The sequence below is a fragment of the Melozone crissalis genome, unplaced genomic scaffold, assembly GCF_028551555.1.
Source record: "Melozone crissalis strain CALT ecotype California unplaced genomic scaffold, PUWL_Pcris_2 ptg000096l_1, whole genome shotgun sequence".
Taxonomy (NCBI): domain Eukaryota; kingdom Metazoa; phylum Chordata; class Aves; order Passeriformes; family Passerellidae; genus Melozone; species Melozone crissalis.
The window spans coordinates 2,864,059-2,883,362 of record NW_026535873.1 but is presented as its reverse complement, the minus strand read 5'-3'; the positions used below and the strand labels follow the sequence as shown (position 1 = coordinate 2,883,362).

The 19,304-nt window shown below is 54.4% G+C and overlaps 1 protein-coding gene across 1 annotated transcript in view; it reads left to right on the top strand.

Annotated features, from left to right (window-relative positions):
* The first annotated feature begins 1,534 nt into the window (after positions 1–1,534).
* Positions 1,535–19,304, top strand: part of LOC128947332 (olfactory receptor 14J1-like) — a 38,054-nt gene continuing 20,284 nt past the window's right edge. The window contains exon 1 of the mRNA XM_054291584.1: positions 1,535–1,544. Coding sequence (XP_054147559.1) covers positions 1,535–1,544 — 10 coding nt within the window. The remainder of the gene's footprint in view (positions 1,545–19,304) is intronic.

The following is a 19,304-nucleotide window of genomic DNA, read 5'->3' as shown; positions in this document are numbered from 1 at the left end:
ATTCCCCCGTGTCCTGTCATTACAGTTCCTGACAAAGAATCCTCTCCCACTTCCCTGTGGGTCAGGCTGTTCCTGCATGGTCACACGTGTGATTGAACCTGCAGACAGGAGAGAGAGAAGCCATGTACGCAGTCAGAGAAAATGGGGAAAGTGACAAGAGAGATGAGAGTAGGAGGAAAAAGTAGAGACATGCAAGGCATTGGTTTGGGTGTGCTGTGGGATTCATGCCTTGCATTGGAGGCCAGATTCCCTCGTGCATTCCGTTGTTGTGTTGCAGCCTGCCCACTGCCAGCCTCTGTGAGTGACCTGCACTCCCAGGGCTGGGAGCACGCTTGCTTAAACTGCTGGTGAATGAGGCTCTAAAGGGATCTTTCTGTGGAACTCCAAAGACTGTGCTTTTCGCTGAAGAGGGTCCAGGGAGGGAGATAAAATGGGTCTGGGGACACAGGGTATTAAATGGGGTGGGAAAGCAGGGTAGCATTGCAGTAAGCCAGGACCCATAGGGGACTAGAGAGGGGAGAACATTCTAGAGGGAGTATATATAAGGAAAAAACAGCAGTTGAACTGGGTGGTGCCAGCAAAGGCTGCTGCATCAGCATGAGCCTGCAAATGCTCATGGGTGTCACCATTGCATTTAGAGGGATGCCTCTCTTCGTCACTTTACCCTGAGGTATTACAGTTCCAATGGTCGGCTTCTGGGCCTTCAACTCTCCCTCCATTTTGTCTTCTATAAAGAAGGCTTCTGCCATTTAGTTTTGCAGGAACTTAGCATAAATATGGATAAAATAACCAGCACAATGAATACAATAAACAAAGCCCACAAAACATTCCTCACTAGAGATGAAAGCCAGGCTTTCATCCCCCAGTGTTTGAAAAGTCCACTGAACCAGTCGTTGTTGCTTTCCATCTGGATCTTGTTTCCTTGATCTTTTAGCAGCTGGATGCTCTGGTATATTGACTCCCTCTGTGACAGCAGGTTGAAAAAACACATGCCTTCAAATGCCTGTCAGCCATGGCCATGGACAAGAAATTGTGGCTTGTCTATGGAAGCACCCAGCTGAAGGCACGCAGCTGAGGGAGAGCATCCAGATTCCTGCTGCAGCAGCAACAAACGGCAGCATTCTCTGACTTAACTCATGTAGTGTCTGGAGGCTTGGGTGGCCTAAAAGTAAACAGATATAGTAGAAGGTGGAATGTAAGTTCTGGTCCCAGTAAACTTTCTCTTCTGTAAGCCAAGGGTGTGAACACAGCTTATCAGAAGAATCATATATCAATGCTAAAATATAGTTTTTACAAACTTTAAGTCATACATCGTGGCCATGGTTTGAGAGGTAGTGAGGTTTTTGGGATGGTGTGTTCACACCAATGGGTGCTCAGATTTGAGTATTGGCACCTGGTGTGGTCACTGGGGACATGGATACGCCTCTGAGAACACAGGAGTTCAAAGCAGAGAACTCCCAGGGGAAGCTCTCTTGGATCTGGCAGGGAAAAAAGGTCAGACCTCCCCTGCCATCTGGGCGGGGCAGGGGAAGCCATGCAGCCAGGTGAGGAAGGTCTGGCCCCGAGGATGGAAGGGTGGAAGAGTGGAAGAACACCGAGAGGCATCGGGCAGCCACCCACCCCCAGGAGAGAGAGGGAGAGAGGGAGAGAGAGAGAGAGAGAGGGAGAGCCAGCCTGTGCCTGTGACTGTGCTGCCTTGAAACTTGATAATATATGCCTGCAGCATGGATGAGAAGGAGAAGGGGGAGGGGGGGGGCAGCAAGAAGGTGTCCGGCCGCTGTGGGAATTCTGGGAAGCAGAGCCCGAGATTTTAACCCTTATTTTGGACAATGAAAACTTTGCAGAACAGTAAACTTCCTAGAAGAGAGATAGAGATGAAACAGAGGAAGAAATGGGCAAGTGTGATGAAAGTTCCTGCAAGTGAAAGATGTCAAAAGAGTGGGGAAGAATCTTAGGTGAGAAGAGATGATGCAGTGGCCTTAGCTGGACTTTTCTTGCATAGCCCTGGACAGAACCATGTTTCTTGTGACACAGAGAGTGCATCCAGGGAGAGGCAATGGCTCAAAGCCAAGAGGGTTAAGTGATGAGATACCTTGGCCCCAGGGGGTGAAATCTGGGGGGGACAGGTGTCCCGAAAGTGAGAGACTGTGCTCTTTTTGGACCGGGACAAAGCATCCTTAAAAGGAAAACTCTAGAAGCAGCTCTGGTCCATGTGCAGTGGTGAGAGCACTGGACATGGAAGGAAGAGCTCACGATGGCAGATGTTCTCCAGGTGGTGCCACCAGTGACATGGAAACATGTGTGGGAATCCATAAAAATCGGAGAGTTTCAGGAAGGTTGTAAAAAGGACAGGCCGCAGAAACAGCAAGAATTGTGAAGTGCTAAAGCAGCAGAAAAAGATAGATAAGCTGTAGCGAAGACAACAGGGCTGTGTAATGGGCCTGATAAGTTGCAACAAGTTTATTTAGTATATATCTAGAAGGCTATGCTTATGAATACAGCTTTATTCGTTGTCTCTTACAAACCAGCCGTTGTGTTGGAGAATCGGCCACTATTGTTTTAACCAAAGCTACGTGTGTTTAAGATGATTGGATAGAACTACTGTCGGTATGCTTTTGCTCTATGTAATTGGCTGAGACGCATTTATGGTATGTTGTAACATTAAGTTTCTTTGGCCTGCTGCCTGGTCAGCGAGCTGTACGCATCTTTCCATTGTCATAACTATGTAATGAGACTGATGCTGAAAACATAAAAAGCTCTAGACACTGATCAAAGCAGCCCCATCCTGTTTGCGTCTGTATATAAACTGCCAGCGTACGAAACACGAGGTTTTGACGGTGTTTCCTGGGGAAACCTATGGCACAAGAAGGACTCCTCTCCTCTTGATGAACAGAGAATTGATTATCTAAAGGGTGGTGATGGACCGAGAGTTGGTGATCTGAGGGATGGATGTATTGGGAATTTGGTGGGGGGAGGAGGAAATGCTTTTGGAAGATTTTTATTTTCCTTGTGTTTTTTTTTTTACTTGTAGTGTCGTTAATAAAGTTTTCTTTTCTTTATTTCTAAGTGGGGCTCTGCTTTGCTTATTCCTGGTCACATCTCACAGCAGAAACTAGGGAGAGTGTATTTTCATGGGGGCACTGGCTTTGTGCCAATGTCAAACCATGACATATATATATAATAAAATAATAAATCAAGACTTCTGAAATATGGAGTCAGATCCTCGTCTCTTCCTGCATGCAAAGACCCCTTTGACCACCGTCACATGTGCCCTGGCTGGCTGCAGGCTAGGCACATGTCCTGCCCTCCTGCCCTGTGCCAAAGGCAGCAGGGATGGGCAGCTCTGGGCACCGCTCTGAGCACGGCCAGCACGGCCTGGGCACCACGGGCAGCTGGGACAAGGGCACAGGAGCCCTCAGCTGACGGGCGGTTTCTGCTTTCTCTCCTTGCAGCTGGGCTCTGCGGGTGCTGAGGCTGCTCTGGGCTCTGCCAGGGCTCTGCTGGAGCTCAGCACTGGGCCGGAATCAGCCAAAGAAGAAACGGTGTAACCTGCAGCACAGACTTGCTTGAGCATTTTGGCAGCACAGCTCAAGTCTGCAGAGTGTACACCTCCAAGGGAAAACATGACACCCGTCAAAAAATAAACTTGTTCAGTAACTTCTGAAATGAAATCAATCTGGCATGTCCCCAAATGACATTTTTCAGCTTGCTGAAGCTGTAGCTCAGCCCTTCTCTGAACAGTTCTCTCCCCCCACCTGCCTTTTACTTCCCAACTGCTCCCTCTTTTCCCCCAGTGAATTCCCAGCCCATTGCAGTCTCCATCACACTGTTGCCTTCCTTGGTGCCCCTCTCCACGAGGAAGGCTGAGCCCCAGGCTTAGAGACTCATCCTGTCACTGGCTGAGGAGCAGCAATGTCTCAGAGGTCCAGTGGGGTTTTAGTGTCATTCAGAGCCACTCTCCAGCCCTCAGCTCTCCTCGCTGCTGAGCTCCCACTCCCTTTTCCTCATCCTTGCAGCAGGATGAGCTCTGTGAATCCCCTTGAGCCTCCCCACTCTTCCCAGCCCATGCACCCCCCTCAGTTAGGGTGAAGCTGAAGCTTCTCTGTCTCCTGTGGCACACCAGTCCAGTGCCCTGTGCAGGGAGCCCCAGCCCCAGAGCACAGCACACAACACTGCAGTCCGGGCTGGAGCAGCTGCCCTGCAGCCCTGGCTTGGCTGTTTGTGGCAAGGCAATGCTCCCTGTTTCCAGCTGTCCCTGCAGGATGGCCCCAGGGCAGAGCCCAGTCGGGCTCCCACTGCAGCCCCTGGAGTTTGGGGCAGACAGTGCTCCCAGAGGTGAGGTTTCTGGGCAGCACCCGGAGCTGTGCCTTGCAGTCTGTGGCCGCGTGTCACAGCACAGGCTGGCTCGTACTGTGTGAATGTACCAGCCCTGGTTTGACTGCCAGGGGCCTCGCCCAGTCACATCTCTCCCAGGGCTGCAGCATTTCACTGGCCAGAATCTGACAAGGCATAGAGATCAGAGCAATGAAATTCTCCAGACTGGGTTTTTCAAAAGCCCTTTAGAAGGAAGGGCTTGAGAATAAACGCTCTCTGTTTGCCACATGAACAATGGGGTGAGTGCTCTCTCTGTCTCCAACCCACTCCCCCCCAGCCAACGTTACAGCCACCCACTCCCTCACACATCCCCCCCGTACCTTCCCTCTGCCGTGTCCTGTCAGGGCTTCCCAGCCCCTCGTCCCTTCCTGGCCCTGTCCCCTCAGGCTCTGCCCCAGCCCGGCCAAGCTGCCCGGCAGCAGCGCCACAGCCCCACAGAGGCTCCAGAGCAGCCCCATCCAGAGGCACCTGGGAGCCCTCAGCAATCCAGCCAGCAGCACACGGGCAGGAGGACACGGATGGCGCTTCCTGCCTGGCACAGGGCTTGTGGCCATCTCCAGGCACTGCTCTCACAGGGATCCCCGCAGCCCCGGCCCCTGCCCAGCCGCTCTGTCACCAGCACAAAGGCTTCAGCAGAACCACCACAGGCTAAGGGGCTTCTGGCCATTTTCCCTGCAACACTGCACGCCTGGGCAGCTTTCTGAGCACAAGCACCCTTTTCCCCCTCTTCCCCTATGCCCTGCAGACCCTGGGCAGCAAAAGAAAGCTCCTGGGAGTCTGTGTATTATAACACACTCTATATTCATATACTAAAGAAAAAACAAATAGAAGAAAACAAAAAGAAAAATCTTTAAGAAATGGAAAATTCCCGCTGGCTCAGGTGGCCTCAGCAGACAGAGGTATCAGCTCTCTGCAGAGCTCCAGCAGCGCAGCCAGCCGAGCCCGCACAGACGAGGCCGTGTCCTCCATGCCCAGCAGAGCTGATCTTGCACCCTCTGGAAGATGGAATAACGCTCACTCTGCAGTGCCTGGAGGACATACAATGTTTCAAGTGCCAGATCTGACACGGCACTGCTGATGTCCTCTGTCAGGTGTTCAAGGGCTGAAAGAGAATGGAACAGAGCCATTGTCAGATCCCAGATCTGCGCGGAGCCGAGGAGAGCCCCCTGCCAGGGCCATCCCAGCCGGCTCTAGCCATGGCCAGGAGGGAGCAGGGACCAACGGGAGCAGCCCGAAGCTGCTGGCCATGAATCGCCCAGGTGGCCCTGAGATCTCTGTGTGCTCTGCCCACGCCGCCCCTGGTCCGCACAGGGAGCAGAGCCCTCCGCAGCCGGGGCAGGGCTTGCAGCTCCCCCGGCAGCCCCAGCTTCCAGCCCGCTGCCCTCACTCACCGTTGCAGATGAGCCAGAGCTCTTCCTTCTTCCCCCTCAGGTGCTGCGTAGCCATCCCTGTGAACACAGAGCCTGTCACGGCGCCAGCGGCACAGCTCCCTGCCAGCGGCGCTGCCGGCGCTGTGACCACACGGGCTGCTGGCCGGGCAGGGCTCAGCCCGGCCCTTGCCGCACGCTGCCGCCCCAGGGCACGGCTGCCAGAGGGCAGAAGCAGCAATGCCCAGGCCAGGTGGGGCTCCACGGCGCCGGGCCTGGCTGGCGCTGCCGGGGCAGCAGGCGGGGCTGGGGCCGAGCTGCGGCGTGCCGGGGAGGGAGCCCGGGGTCGTTGCTCACCGATGAACCTGATGGCCGCCGCTCGCAGGGGCTCCTGTGGGCTCTGCAGGTAGGGCAGGGCCCGGTGCAGGTGCTCGGCCGCTCTGCTCCTGTCCTCTGCCAGCTGGAGAGAGCGGCAGGAGGGAAGGGTTGGCGCGGGCTCAGCTCCTAGGCCGGGCGCTGCCTGCATCCAGCCCCGGCCTCCCCTGCCCGCACAGCCCTGAGGCGCGGCCAGCAGCCGCCGGCGCCGGGCTCCCGAGGGGAGGGGCAGAGGGCCGGCTGCTGCCCGGGGAGCCGCGGTGCCGGCCCGCAGCCCCGCAGCCCCGCCGGGCCGGGGCTCCATCAGGAGCCTGGAAAAGAGTCCGCGGGGACTCTGGGTGCAGGGGCACAGCTGCCCGCCCCGCACACTGAGCACCTCGCTCAGGGAGCTTCTCCGGGCTGAGGCTGGGGCTTGCAGGCCGTCCTTACCAGGCACTCGCTGAACTTCCACAGATTCTGGTTCTTCACCAGTCTTTCAAGATCCCTCCTCTTCAGGAACTCGGCCACACATAGCAGCGTTTCCTGAGAAGCCTGGAGAAGAGCAGAAAGGCAGAGATGGCCCCACAGCCCAGGGCGCAGGAAATGTGTCCCTGTGCGAAGGCCTGGAGGAGGCTGCAGCCCGGCAGGTGCCAGGGCAGGAGGCAGCCGAGCCTCCTGCCATGGGGACAGCAGCAGCCCACGAATCCTCACCTGTGCCACAAGCCGATTCTCATCATGGCAGTGGAAGAAGAGGGGCAGCAGGCTCTGGCGCAGGAGTGTCATCAGGGCCTTTTTTTCCTTTTCCCTTTCTGGAAGAGTCACCAGTGTTCGGAAGAGCAGTATGGAGAGCAGCTGCACCTGGCTATTGTTCTGTACGGAAGGAAGAAAAAAAGACCTCAGCATTGAGGCTGCACAGGGCTCAGCTTGGCGCAGGCCTGCAAATCCACAGGGCACCAAGTGTCCAGGCAACACCCAGTGGCCGTGGCTGGGAGCAGTGAGCCTTACATGGTCAAAGAGTGGCAGGAGGGCCTCAAGCAGCTGCAGTGTGATGGGGCTGGGCATCAGCATGTCATTGTCCAAGATGATAAAGCTGAGTAGCATGACTGTCATGAAAACTATCTCTCCATCTGCATCCCACAGGAACTCCACAAGACCTTCAGTCAGGCTCCACATTTTTTCGGTCTGTGTGGAACACAAGTTTGAGAAACGCCATTCTGCTGCCGCAGGGCCCGGAGGCCAAAGGCCTGTCCCGAAGCACTCGGGCAGCTGAACTGGAAGCCAGGAGAGCTGGGAGCAGCTGCCCCAGCACTCAAAGCCCTGCCAAGCCTAAGCGACTGCATTCCCCAGCTCAGCCTCAGCCACTGCCCCCTTCTCACCATGGAGGGCTCCTCAATGAGCTCGAGAAGGGCCCTGAGCGCCAGGCGACGCCTCTCCCTGCACTCGCTCTGCAGCTGCCTTGACAAGATTTGCAGGACTTTGTTAGCACCATGTTCACTCAAGTCCAGGAACTCGAGGACCTGAAAGGCACAGGGCAGTGACAGGGACCCGGCCGGCAGGAGCCCAGAGCCACACGGGGCTGGGCCCAGGCAGCAGTACAGGGCGCGGGCACCGAGAGGGCAGAGAGCTGGGAGGCAGCTCAGCCAGGCAGCGCTGGCCATCAGGCTCACCTCCACAAGGAACGCCAGGGCGGGCAGCTCCCAGCGTGGCTCCTGTGTGCTGAGCAGCCGGAGCAGGTAGCGAGCAATCCGGGAACACAAGGGGATGGAGACACAGCACATCTCCCTGGCAGGAGGAAAAGGAACCAAGACTGTGGGCCAGAGGGACAAGCCTCTGCCAGGACTGATACACAGAGGTCTGGCCTTTCCCCAGCATCCTGCAAGGGGCCCTGGGCTATTTGGGAGGCAGCTCCTGGTGGGCACCCTCCTCTCCCAGCCTTTTCCAGTCTGCTTGGCCATCCCTCGGTGACAAGGCCCTCTGGCCCACAACCTTGGGGACTGTGTGGAGCTCCCTGGGCACGGAGCACAAATGTCAGAGGCAGTGGGGAGAAGGGGGTCTCACCTGGCCAGCAGAGCCACGGCATAGTGGTGGGTGTCAGCACACAGCAGCGTGTCCCAGCCACAATTGCATTCCATTGCCACCACCACATCCTCGTGCTGCATTCGGCAGAGCAGGGACTTCAGGGTCCTCACTGCAAATCTGCGTGCACAGCAAAGCCCAGGTCATGCTGGGAGAACTGGCTCTTGGCCAGGGACATGGCAGAGACAGGAGGAGTGGGATGGAGCACCTGTTGGGGCTGGTGGCAAGGCCGTATTCCTCCTGGCATTCCTTCCAGAATGCATCAACCTCCTCTGGCATATCCAGAGTGCTCAAGAACACTTGGGAGAGCAGATGTACAAAGAAGCGAGGGAAATACACCATCACCATATGTGGGACACAGGGCACCTGGAGGATCTTCCACATCACCACAGTTGCCTGCAAAGGACAAAGACCCCGAGACAGGGCTCAGTGCTGAGGTGTCCGTGTGGCAAGGCCTGAGCAGGGGAGGGAGAGGCCCAGAGACATGCAGGGGGAGCACAGGGCCTGGTGGGCCTGAACCTGCCCCTGGGCTGGGTTTCAACCCAGCGCCTGAGGCAGGGAGATGCACTGGGGGAAGGAGGATGGAGAGCTGCTGGAGAGGCAGCCTTGGGACCAGCAAAGGCCCGTTACAGAAACTCACAGCCAGGACAAAGACACGCATTTTGTCCCCATCGGAGGTGCACATGCTGTGCTCTGGCCAGCTCCCCAGGACATCCAGGAGTATGAGCAGTGCCGGCTCTGCAGTCCTGGGCGAGCACATGATGCTCTTCCACATGGTCAAAGCAGCTCTGTGGGGTTAGAGCTCTGTCTCAGGGGGGTCTCAGACATAGCACCATGGCCTGGGCAGCAGTGGGGACCTGAGCTGGCTGCCAGCTCTGCCTCTGCCCATTGCCACTCACCAGCAGCACCCAGGCCGCCCAGCCCTGTGGGGACAAGCCCCTGAGGGGCAGCAAGGGAGCACGGCAGCAGGCTCAGGGGCTGACGTGCTAGGGCTGGCTAAAGGAGCAGCCAGAGGGCCCTGGAACTCTCTGTTGGTCAGACACCTGAGCCAGGCGGTACAGGGTGATGGGCTGGGGAGCCCTGAGCCCTCTGGGCAGGTGGGGCCCATACCTGTCACAGGACGGGGCCACACGCAGGAGCGTCATGACCACGTCAGCGGGCTGTGCTTCCGTGAGATCCAGCAGGGTCCTGTTCAGCCTGTGCTCAGCAAACTGATTGGCCAGGAGCCACTGGTGGATGTACCTGACCAGGGCAGGAACCTGGAGAAGGCACGGGGAGACTTGGAAAGCTGCCAGAGGGAGGAATGTCCCCAGCGAAATGCTTCCCTTCCCACCACACTGCCATGGCCTCAAAGGCTTCCAGTAACCAGCAGGTGTGGTCAAGCAATTGCTGGGAGGATCAAACCCTGGCCACAGGTGGCTTACTTGCTTTGGATTGGTAAAGCCCTCCTCTACGAGCATATCCAGCAGGGCAGCACTGGTCTTGGTTTTGAAGATGTGCGAATATGCTCTGAGCCCAGTGCCCATGGGGCTGGCCTCTTCCTCCCGAATTCTCCTCATGAATTGGCAAACCAGCTGTAGGAGAAGGGCAAGAAGCCATGGATGTTGCAGGGAATGCTCCAAGCGCGGTGCCAGCAGGCCCAGCCCATGTGAGAATGGCTGCAGGTACCTGGGCTGTTCTGCGGAAGAGGCCGCGGGCGGGGTCCTGCTCTTCTGTGCGCTGCAGGGCTGCACCTGGCAAAGAGCGAGTGCAGCCAGAGCTGAGGGGCTGCGAGAGAGGCCGGAGAACACGGCCCAGCCCTGCGCTCCCCAGGCAGGGACAGCCCCTGGATGGCTCAGGGGATGGAGCAAGGCCCCTGTGGGGTGTCTGCCCGGCCCCTCTTCTGTCCTGTCCATGGGCATGTCCCCAGGGAATGGGATGGGATGGGATGGGATGCGATGGGATGCGATGGGATGCGATGGGATGGGATGCAAAGGCGCCAAGCTGGCTGCAGGCACCAACCCTGTGGCCCAGCTCTGGCACTCACCCTCCTGCGGCAGCTCAAGTGGCACCACCTCTTTGGTTTGATGTGCTGGGGCAACTCCAGGGCCTTCTTCCTCCTCTTCCAGCCAGGCCAGCTTGGGCACTCTTGGGGGTCTTTGCTCCATGTCACTGACTGGATTTGTGGCTACTTGCAGGAGAGATGCCTCAGAAAAGCTCCAAGTTAGCAAGTCCTGCAGTCCTGCCTGGAAGGCACCTTCAAGACAGAAGCCTCGGGAAGGCTACAGGACAGAAAGTCCTGCACTGTGGTCTCGAGGGCTCCTGCCACAAGGACAGGAAACTCCTGTCAAGGATTGTGGTCTGGCCTCGAGGGCACTGGAGGCAGGGATGGGAGATGCCTCTGGGGCACCAAGTTCTGTGGTCTGTCCTCGAGGTCAGCTGCAGGATTGACGCCTCGGAAAGGCTCCGGGTCAGACAGGAACGAGTGCGCTGTGCGGGGGCTCCTCACGGCACCGCTCTGTCCCGTTCTGCCCCGTCGCGTGATCCAAGCGCTGTGGCGTGGTCTTGTCACCACCAGCTCCTATGTGTCACAAAGGGCCCTTGGACACCCGTTCCATGCCACAGTGACCGTGCTGCACCATGTCACAAAGGGCCCCTGCACACACCCTGCCCTGCCCTGGGGCTGCCCCCAGCCAACCCAAAATGGCCCAGCTTGGAAGGAATCTCTCACCCCAAGTGTCTAAGACAGCCCAACAGGGTCTTTAGGAATGGCTCAGTCCATCAGCAAATGCTGCCCTGCTCTGTGGGCTCAGTGCAGCAGAAGGAGCCCCAGGGTTGCCGACGCAGCCGCGCTGGGAAGGGCACAGGACCTTCCACAGAAGCTGGCATGGCCTCCTTCGGACACGTCCCAGCTGGTGAACATCCTAAACCCACGGGTGTGACACAGGCAAGGAACGTGTGGGCCAGGGCACCAATGGTGCTCTGACCCTTTGGGGCCTGGGGAGCACTGACATCAGCAGGTGTGGCAGAGTCCCTGCCCAAGCAGAGCGGCAACCCCCGAGCCCTGGCAACGCTGGTGCCCATCTCCTGCCCCAGAGGCCTGTGCCCCCGGGGGGCTTCTGTGCCACAGGGAGCCAAAGCCCACGTGAATTGGGGGCTGTGCTCCTTCCTGCAGGGGCTGTTGGCAGCAGCACCTGGAGCAACTGCTGGCAACACTTGGTTTCTGTCAGAAGCTCTTACTCCATGCTGAAATTATTTTCTCATTGAAGTAATTTCCTGCAGCACAAAAACACCTTAGTTGCAAAGGCACAGAAGGACCTGTCATTTAACACTCCTCAATTCAGGAAAGTTTTACTTCCCATTGGTCAACTCACATAGTTCCAAAAAGTTGCAAACTTCCCAAATTCATTGGGATGGGGAAGGTGAAGAGTTGGAATTTTGCTTCCCTTCTCATTGCAGCAACTCATTTGCCTTAATGTCATCCTCTGAGAGTCACTTTACAGAACATAACACTGCACAGAGGCAAGAAAAGGCCATTCTTTGGTTTGCAAATGGTTTTCTGTGAAGGGATGATAATATCCTAATTCTCTTAAGAATAAAAGCTCTCAAGAAATGAAAGTCCACTCAGTGTTACAAAAGTAGCCCAAACAAATGAGTAGATGGTGAAGGGGCTAATCCTCCCCCTGGTACAGATATCCAAGTGGCCAGTAAAGTACAGCTCTCCTCTCTTATGACCTTTAGAAGAATCAGGACCATGAACAGGAAAAATCACAGATATTCTTTCTGCCCTCCGTAATCAAAGCTGTGCCAAACCACAGATGCTGCCTTCAAACTGACTCAAATTCCAGCCTAGACCTCTCACCTTCCAGACAACTCCTCCTCCAACAGCCCACCAACACCAACCTCCCCAAACTCCCCCACAGAAGCCCTCAACACCCCACAAGGACCCCCAGCTGTCCCTGTCCCTCCGCAGAGCTTTCCCCCGTCCAGCAGATGCCCTGGTTCCCTGCACATGCCGTGGGATGGCACTCAGGAGGATCTGCTCCAAGGCCTTCCCCGGGGGCAGCTTAGGCTGCCAGGCCTGTGGTTCCTGGATCACCCTTCCCACTGAGCCTTCCTGGGCACGGCGGTTCCATTGGCACCTCTGCGCTCAGCTCGGACCGCTCCACTCAGCCAGGGCTGCTGGTAAAGGATCCAGAGCAGCCTGGCCAGCTCTTTCTCCAGCTCCCTCTTTACTCTCTGGGCAGGTAGAACATCCCACAGGAAAGCAACTGGTGCCACAAGGAACAGGGGGCCTCAGGCACCTTTGGCAATGGAACAAGGCCTTTGTTTTACATTAGTAAGCACAAGCAATTCACAATAGTATGCAAGTGCTTAGTGCAGACAGACATAAGTGCTAAGCACCAGTTAGCATAAGAAAAACCTGGCTGGCCTAACTTGACATGAGAGTGACTTGACAAAAACCTTTAGATATAGTCTGCCAGAAGAACTAAGGGCAAGCAGGGAATCAGCCCAGTGCAGGGAAGCCCTGAGGAAGACTTTGTGATGCTTTAGGGCATGGAGACCGCTCCTGGCCAGTGCCTGGACATCAGCTTCAAGTCTAGGAATCTGACACAATGTATTTCTAACCCCCTGCCTATCGAATCACCTCAGCAGTGTAAAGATAGATGGTATTTTTGATACAATTCCTACATTAACCCACTGAAATGTATACATGGTGGAAAAACATTTAAGTGGGGTGCAGACTCCTGCACTCCTGCCAGGTCAATAAAAGGGCTTCTTGCAGACAATGCATTTGTCTGCTGATTTCTTTGAATAAGGGAGAGCCCTCAGGACTGCTGTATCCTGAGGGAACACCCTTGGCCTTGACCTGTAGGCACCTGCACAAACTTAAAATCAGCTGCCTCAGCTACCAGGACCTCTCTTGGCCAGCATCCTGACGTGGATGCAGGGCTGCTGCGAGGCACTGCTGGGACCCAGAGGGACAGGACCGGCTGTCTCGTGTCCATGTAGCACCCCTGACACAGCCAGGGCCATCCCAAAACCAGACAAACACTCACGTGTCAGCAAAGGGGAGCAAGGAGCACTGGGTTCCTGTCAGGGTATCTCAGCTGGCCTTGCTACACAACACGCCCCCATTTTAAGGCCTGCTGATGCCCAGCTGCCAGAAATGCCCACCTTGTTCTCTCCAAGATGCACAGGGAGAGCCAATGAGCAGGATGCCTTGGGAGGCAAACCTTCCAAGCCTTTTCTGAGGCCAGAGACACACCAAGATCAGCCAAGGCTCTCCACGCTGCCTGGCCCACACAGCCCAGCTCTGTGCTGGCCCTGGGCCACAGCAGCTTCCACCAGGTAGGAGGCAAATGCATATTGCCAAGAGTTGAAGCACAACAGACAGGGAAAATGTGAAAAGTGTGTGTGTAAAGGCCTTTTAATTCACAGCTCTCAAGGAGAGCTTTGGGGCTCGTGGCTGGACAGAGATGCTCCTGCTCACACCTCTGTCCAAAGGGGGGAACACACCCTACTGCAGGTGCTTGGGTTGGTCTCTGCAGGTCCAGGTGGATGCCAAACCTGCTCTTCACAGCCTTCTCCCTTGCCCTGCCCCTCTGCCAAGTGCAACAGGCCTCAAGGACTGAAAGGAGCACAGCGAGCCAAAGGGGGACACTTGCACTTACCTCACTGGAGCTCCCTGTGGAGCACTTTCCTTGAGAAGCAAGCCCCTTTCCTCCAAAGGCATTTCCCCAAATGTGTGGCTTTCCAGGGAAACACCAACACACCCTTAAGAAAACCTGGCAAGGCTGAATGACTCCAGGTCCTTTCAGGACAGGCACTCCAGCTCCAGCTCGTATTCCCCCAATTGTGTTTCCAGGTGGAGGTTCAGGGGTGCAGCCGCAGGCCCTCTACAAACACAAGCTGCCCGCTGCCTCTTCAGCTGCCTCAACTCCTGCCTGCGCTCACAGCAGCAAAACCAGGCTGTTCCCAGCCAGAGCCCAGAGCCCTGTCCCCACAGGACACTCTTGCCAGCGCCTTCCAGGACTCTGCTGTGCACTCAGAGCTTTTCATGCCCGCTGCCAACAGGCTTTGGGACAACCTGGCTGGCTCTGCCACCAGCACAGCCCAAACACAGGCAGAGGAAGAAGCAGCAGGGGCTGTTTTGCGGCCATGCCCAAGAGAAACTGGAAGGGTGCCCTCCCTCTGCTCTCACTTGGCTTTCTGGCTGGGTCTGAGCCTGGGGCTGCCATTCCTCACTTGTGGGGACCAGAAGCACAGCCGGGATCCCGGCACTGCCTGACAGCACTCCGGGCACCGGCACGGTAGCGCATCTGAGTCTCGGGCACAATGCTGCTGCTTCATTTGCTCTTAGGCACAGCCAAAGCTCTCTGTTAAACCAGAATGTTCTCTGGTTCTGCCCTCTTCCTGATCCTGTGCAGGGATGGAGCACTGCTGTGCTTTCAGGACGCTGTTGTTGAATTCTTCCAGCATTCCAAGCTCCTTTGCCCTCCATGGATGCTTGCCATGGAATCCCTCACAGCTGGGTTCAGAGCATCCATTCTCAGCTTGGCTCTTCCAATGTCCAGGGGCTCCAGAGTGCTCAGCAAGATCTGTAACTGCACAGTGTTGTGGAACTGGACCTTCAGCACAGGGACCTTTCCAGCCTGATCTGTCCTCATTCCTCTGTGTCTGTGCACAAAACACGGCGTGGAAGAGAATAGCAGGAGGGGCCTGAGTGTCCCAGGGCCGCGGATTTGCATCGCTCCAGCTCTACAGAGATGCAGGTAAAGTGAAGAAGCCAAACAGTTTATTAATGGAAGGCAAAGCAAAGGGATAAGTTGGAAGGGAAGAAAGGGGATGGGCAGGTGTGGAAATGCTCTGCAGCCACGGGATGGAGTTTCTCTGGTTGGCACACCCTTGGTGGCCGAGGGCACACATGAGAGTGGCCGCGCCCTGATCTCGGCAGAGGTGTCTAGGGTGGCGGTAATCGCTACGGCGTGGGTGACACAGCAGGAGCACAGCACGAGAAATCAGAGGTCAAGGAAACAAGGAAGGATCACTTGTCTGAGTTTCTAAGGAGACTTTGTCTGAGTTTCCAAGGAGGCTTTATTCCTGAAAGGGGTCAGATGCAAGTCACAAAGAAAATTGGTCTGACTAGCATTTTTAAAGAGGGGATGGGCCAAGGGGTGGATACAACTCTCACCCAATGAGGGGATCTTAGGGGAGGAACAGATCACATAGCAACTCCAATAAGGAACATTCAGGGGAGGGAAGAAGCCTCACAAAGCAATCAACCATCGAGACATAGCTAACTGACACAGAACATTCGAGAATACAAGGGGAGTGACTACAGAGACTGACAAGAGTAAGGGGTAGTAGAACTGAGATTGACAAGGCTTATAAGGGAATGAGGGGAGGAGCAGGGAGACTGACACACTGATGGGCAGACAAGTGGTGGGAAAACTTTCTGGTAAACAAGTTGGGACTGAAGCATTAAGGGGAACAAAATGGGGTACATGGGAGAAACCATTGGGGTACAAGGGAGAAACCATTATAACTGACTAACATAGGAAATCTAACTTTTATGTTAAAATACCACAGGTAGGGTCTGAGGGCTGGAGGGAGGGAGTTGTCAACAGGCAGGGAGAAGGCAGGAGCTATGGGAGCTTCCCACAGGCTCAGCTGTGCCAATCATCAGCTGTGCCTGGAGCTCCAGCGGGTCTCCTCTGGTCTCCAGGTGGTCTCACCTTCCAAGGGATTTGGAGAGACCTCTGAAGCCAGGCTGTGGAACTTGCAGTTTATTGCAAAGGGTGTGGGTGCTGGGCCCTGCTTGGAGCTGCCAGATGCAGCTGGAGCAGGCCTGAGAGAAGTAAAGAGAGTGGTAAAGAGAGAGAAGGCAAGAGCGTGGTAAAGAGATGAGAGAGAGAGAGAGAGGATGAGAGGGCGAGGTTCTCGTTACAATACAATAAATCATCTTCTGTGTTGAATATTCTAATTCTCACTAACCAATCTAGTACAAGATACAAATCCTATAGCATTTACATACAGCCTATAAGAATCATTACATCACCATACTGTGTTACATTTTAAACCCTAAAAACTCCTCTTTGGACCCCTTCTGCCAAGCTAGTGGGGTCTGCTCTGACCCTTGGAGCTGTCTGCAAGCAGGGGGAATTGTTTCATCAAAAGGGGATTACCTTCAGTTGGCCATACCATTGTTTTCCAGTTGTTCAGTAACTGTGGTATCTCATAGCTTGCTTTCATTTCAATCTTGCTTATAGTTTCTATATCCTCAAAATCTTTGACCAGGTAATCATATTTATAAGGCTTTCCTGTTTCATCTTCCCCAGCAATCCAGTTTGTTTTATGGCCTAATAATGTTTTAAGTAATAAATAATAACCCAAATCAATAATCAATAAAAAAGTTGTTTTGTTTTTGAATTCGCAACCAAGATTCGGTCTCCAATACCACAATCAAAGGGACAGCTTCAAGCCCAGGATTGGTGCTGGGTGAACACTGATCTAAACTCTATCGCTTTGGATCCCCTCTACTCACAAATGTTCTCCTTCGGGTTGGTTTTATACAGCTTTTTCCACCTGGGACAGAGTTTCTCCTATTCTTCTTGTCACTTCACATATTTATGTAGATTCCTTTTCTGTGTGCTGGGCTGGACAGAACTGTTTCTGGGAAGTGATGAATGCTGATCGTCAAGTTACAGGAACGTGGCATTGGGATTCACACCCTTGAAGACTCTGACTATCTTGATCATAGATACTTACTGAGGATTCATTGCTTGGGTGTCTCTGGACTGTCCTGGGAAAGGGCCCATCTCTGCACAGAGCCACGTCTTTTTGTTTGCTAATTAGTTTTTTCTCTCCACTGCCATCTGTGATTTCTCAATTTGTGAAGCAATCTTGTCCCCGGCTGCAGCTTGTGGTTTTAGATCTTTAAGAATTTTTTTGTACAAGCACAACTTGTTTCACGTATATTTTACACAGGCACAAATTATTCCATAACATATATCACAATAAGGTGAGGAATTAATGGATCTTTAACTTCCGCTGGAAGGCAGGCACATGGATTCAGAGCTATCACACACTACCTGTGTGGTTTTGGGCTTACTTTTATAATGGTACTTGCTGTGAGGAAATGACACTGGGGAACTTTTCTCCCAGCCCTTCACCCAGCTCTTTGGGTCTGCCCCACCAGTTTTCAAAGGGTTCAGACCCACTCTAAATGCTAATCATATCATAGAGTCGTTGGTGTTGCTGATAGGCCTGTTCTATTTAGCATTCAGAGATAAGGGAAGATTAACCTGGATAAAACCACGCTGACACCTGCCCCAGAGACAAGGGATGCTGCTGCCCCAGAGCCTGACCCTGCCCCACAGCCCACCTCAGAAATGAACCACCCAGACTGGGTGGGGGTTCTGGTGAAGGAGATGGGCCAGATGCTGAAGGAGCACATTTCCCCAGCTGGTGAGAAACGCTCCCCCTGCCCCAAAAAGGAGAGTCTGATGGTGCAGCAGTGGAACCCACAGATGTTACAACTGTCCAAGTTCCAGCTGAACTGCAAGGGCAGTCACAGCCAGCAGCAGTCACTCCTGTGGAAACAAGGAGGTCTAAGATGAAACCAGAGCACCAAGATAAGGATGAAAAAGGAGGGCCCCATAACCCCCAGGGGAGCGAATGGTTGAGATCATCACCGAGTCCCTAATGTACAAAAGTCTGTGTAATCTGCACAAAGACATTGTACGATGGGGACGTGAGGCTTATACAACCTGGTTACTCTGGGTCTGGGATCTTATGGGTACAGGTGTGCACCAGGATGGTGATGAGGCAAGGAATTTGGGACCCTTGACCCAGGACTCGAGTATGAATCAGATTTTTGTAAGTGAGTCAGGGTCCCCGTCTCTCTCGGAGCGGTTTTTAATGAGTGTCAGAGAGAGGTTTGTCCACAAGGAGAGAATGCAGGAGCACCACCATAGAATATGCTGGAAGACCCTCAAGGAAGGGATCCAAGAGCTGAGAGAAGTGGCAGTATTGGAGGTACGCTTTGGGAAGGATGGACAGCATGATAATGACCCAGACAAGGTCAGGTGCACAGGGCAAATGCTGTGGAGTCTGGCAAATCTGGGGCCATCCCAATACACCACCTTCATTGCAATGATTAATGCTGATAGCAACCGAGAGACAGTCGATTCTGTCACCAACAAGCTTAGATATTGTGAGAGTGTGATCAATGGCCCAATGCAGGCTCATGTCTCTGCTGTGATTAGGAGCCTACAAGGAGAGATGAGGGTAGAGGGAGGAAGAACAGTTCCCATATGGCATCAGTGTGAGTCACAGGCCCCAGAGTCAGAGCCCAAGGTCCCCCACCCAGAGAGAGAGGGTACGTACACCCCATGGGCTGACCTGTGGTTCTTCTGGCATGACCATGGGGAAGACATGGGAAGGTGGGGTGGGAAACCCACTTCTGTCCTGGCAGCATGGGTGCATCAACTCAAGGAGGGAAACACTAACTGAGGGAGTTCCTCTAAAGTGAAAGTAGCCTCAACCTCCCGTGACCGAGCTGCCAGGTGTGATCTGTCAGATCGCCTTGAAGGAACCTCTACCATGTATGCCCAGGAAAGAAATAATAACAAGGGCTAGGGGTGTCCTGCCTCTAGCTGTGGAAGGGGCTAACAGCAGGCCTGTTAGCTAAAGGAGCGAGAAGAAGCTGAGAAGCAGGAAGAAGCTGATAAGGAGCTCTCTCCAAGGCTGTAACCAAGGGGACCAAGAGAAGTGAGGAACGGAAGAAAGTTAAGAGAACTTTGCAGCTGGACGAAGTATTTTTAGAAAGTTAGTTGAAATCACTGTAACTTTTCACCAATAGTGTTATGTTGACTTATTGTGGCCAATAGTTAGGATAGAAGAAGCATAAAAAATTGGAAAGTGTATAAAAGATCAGCCCTGTTCAATAATAAAGAGTTGCCACCTGAGACTGCTTGTGGTCTCTGCTTTGTGCTGTGACTGCCTCGACAGCGACATCTAGTCAAGAAGAGGCACAGGAAAACCAGATTTTCTGGACAATGTGGATCCAATGGCCTGGCACATCAGAACCACAAAAACACAACACCTTTGTTGATACAGGTGTGCAGTGTACCCTGATACCATCGGGAC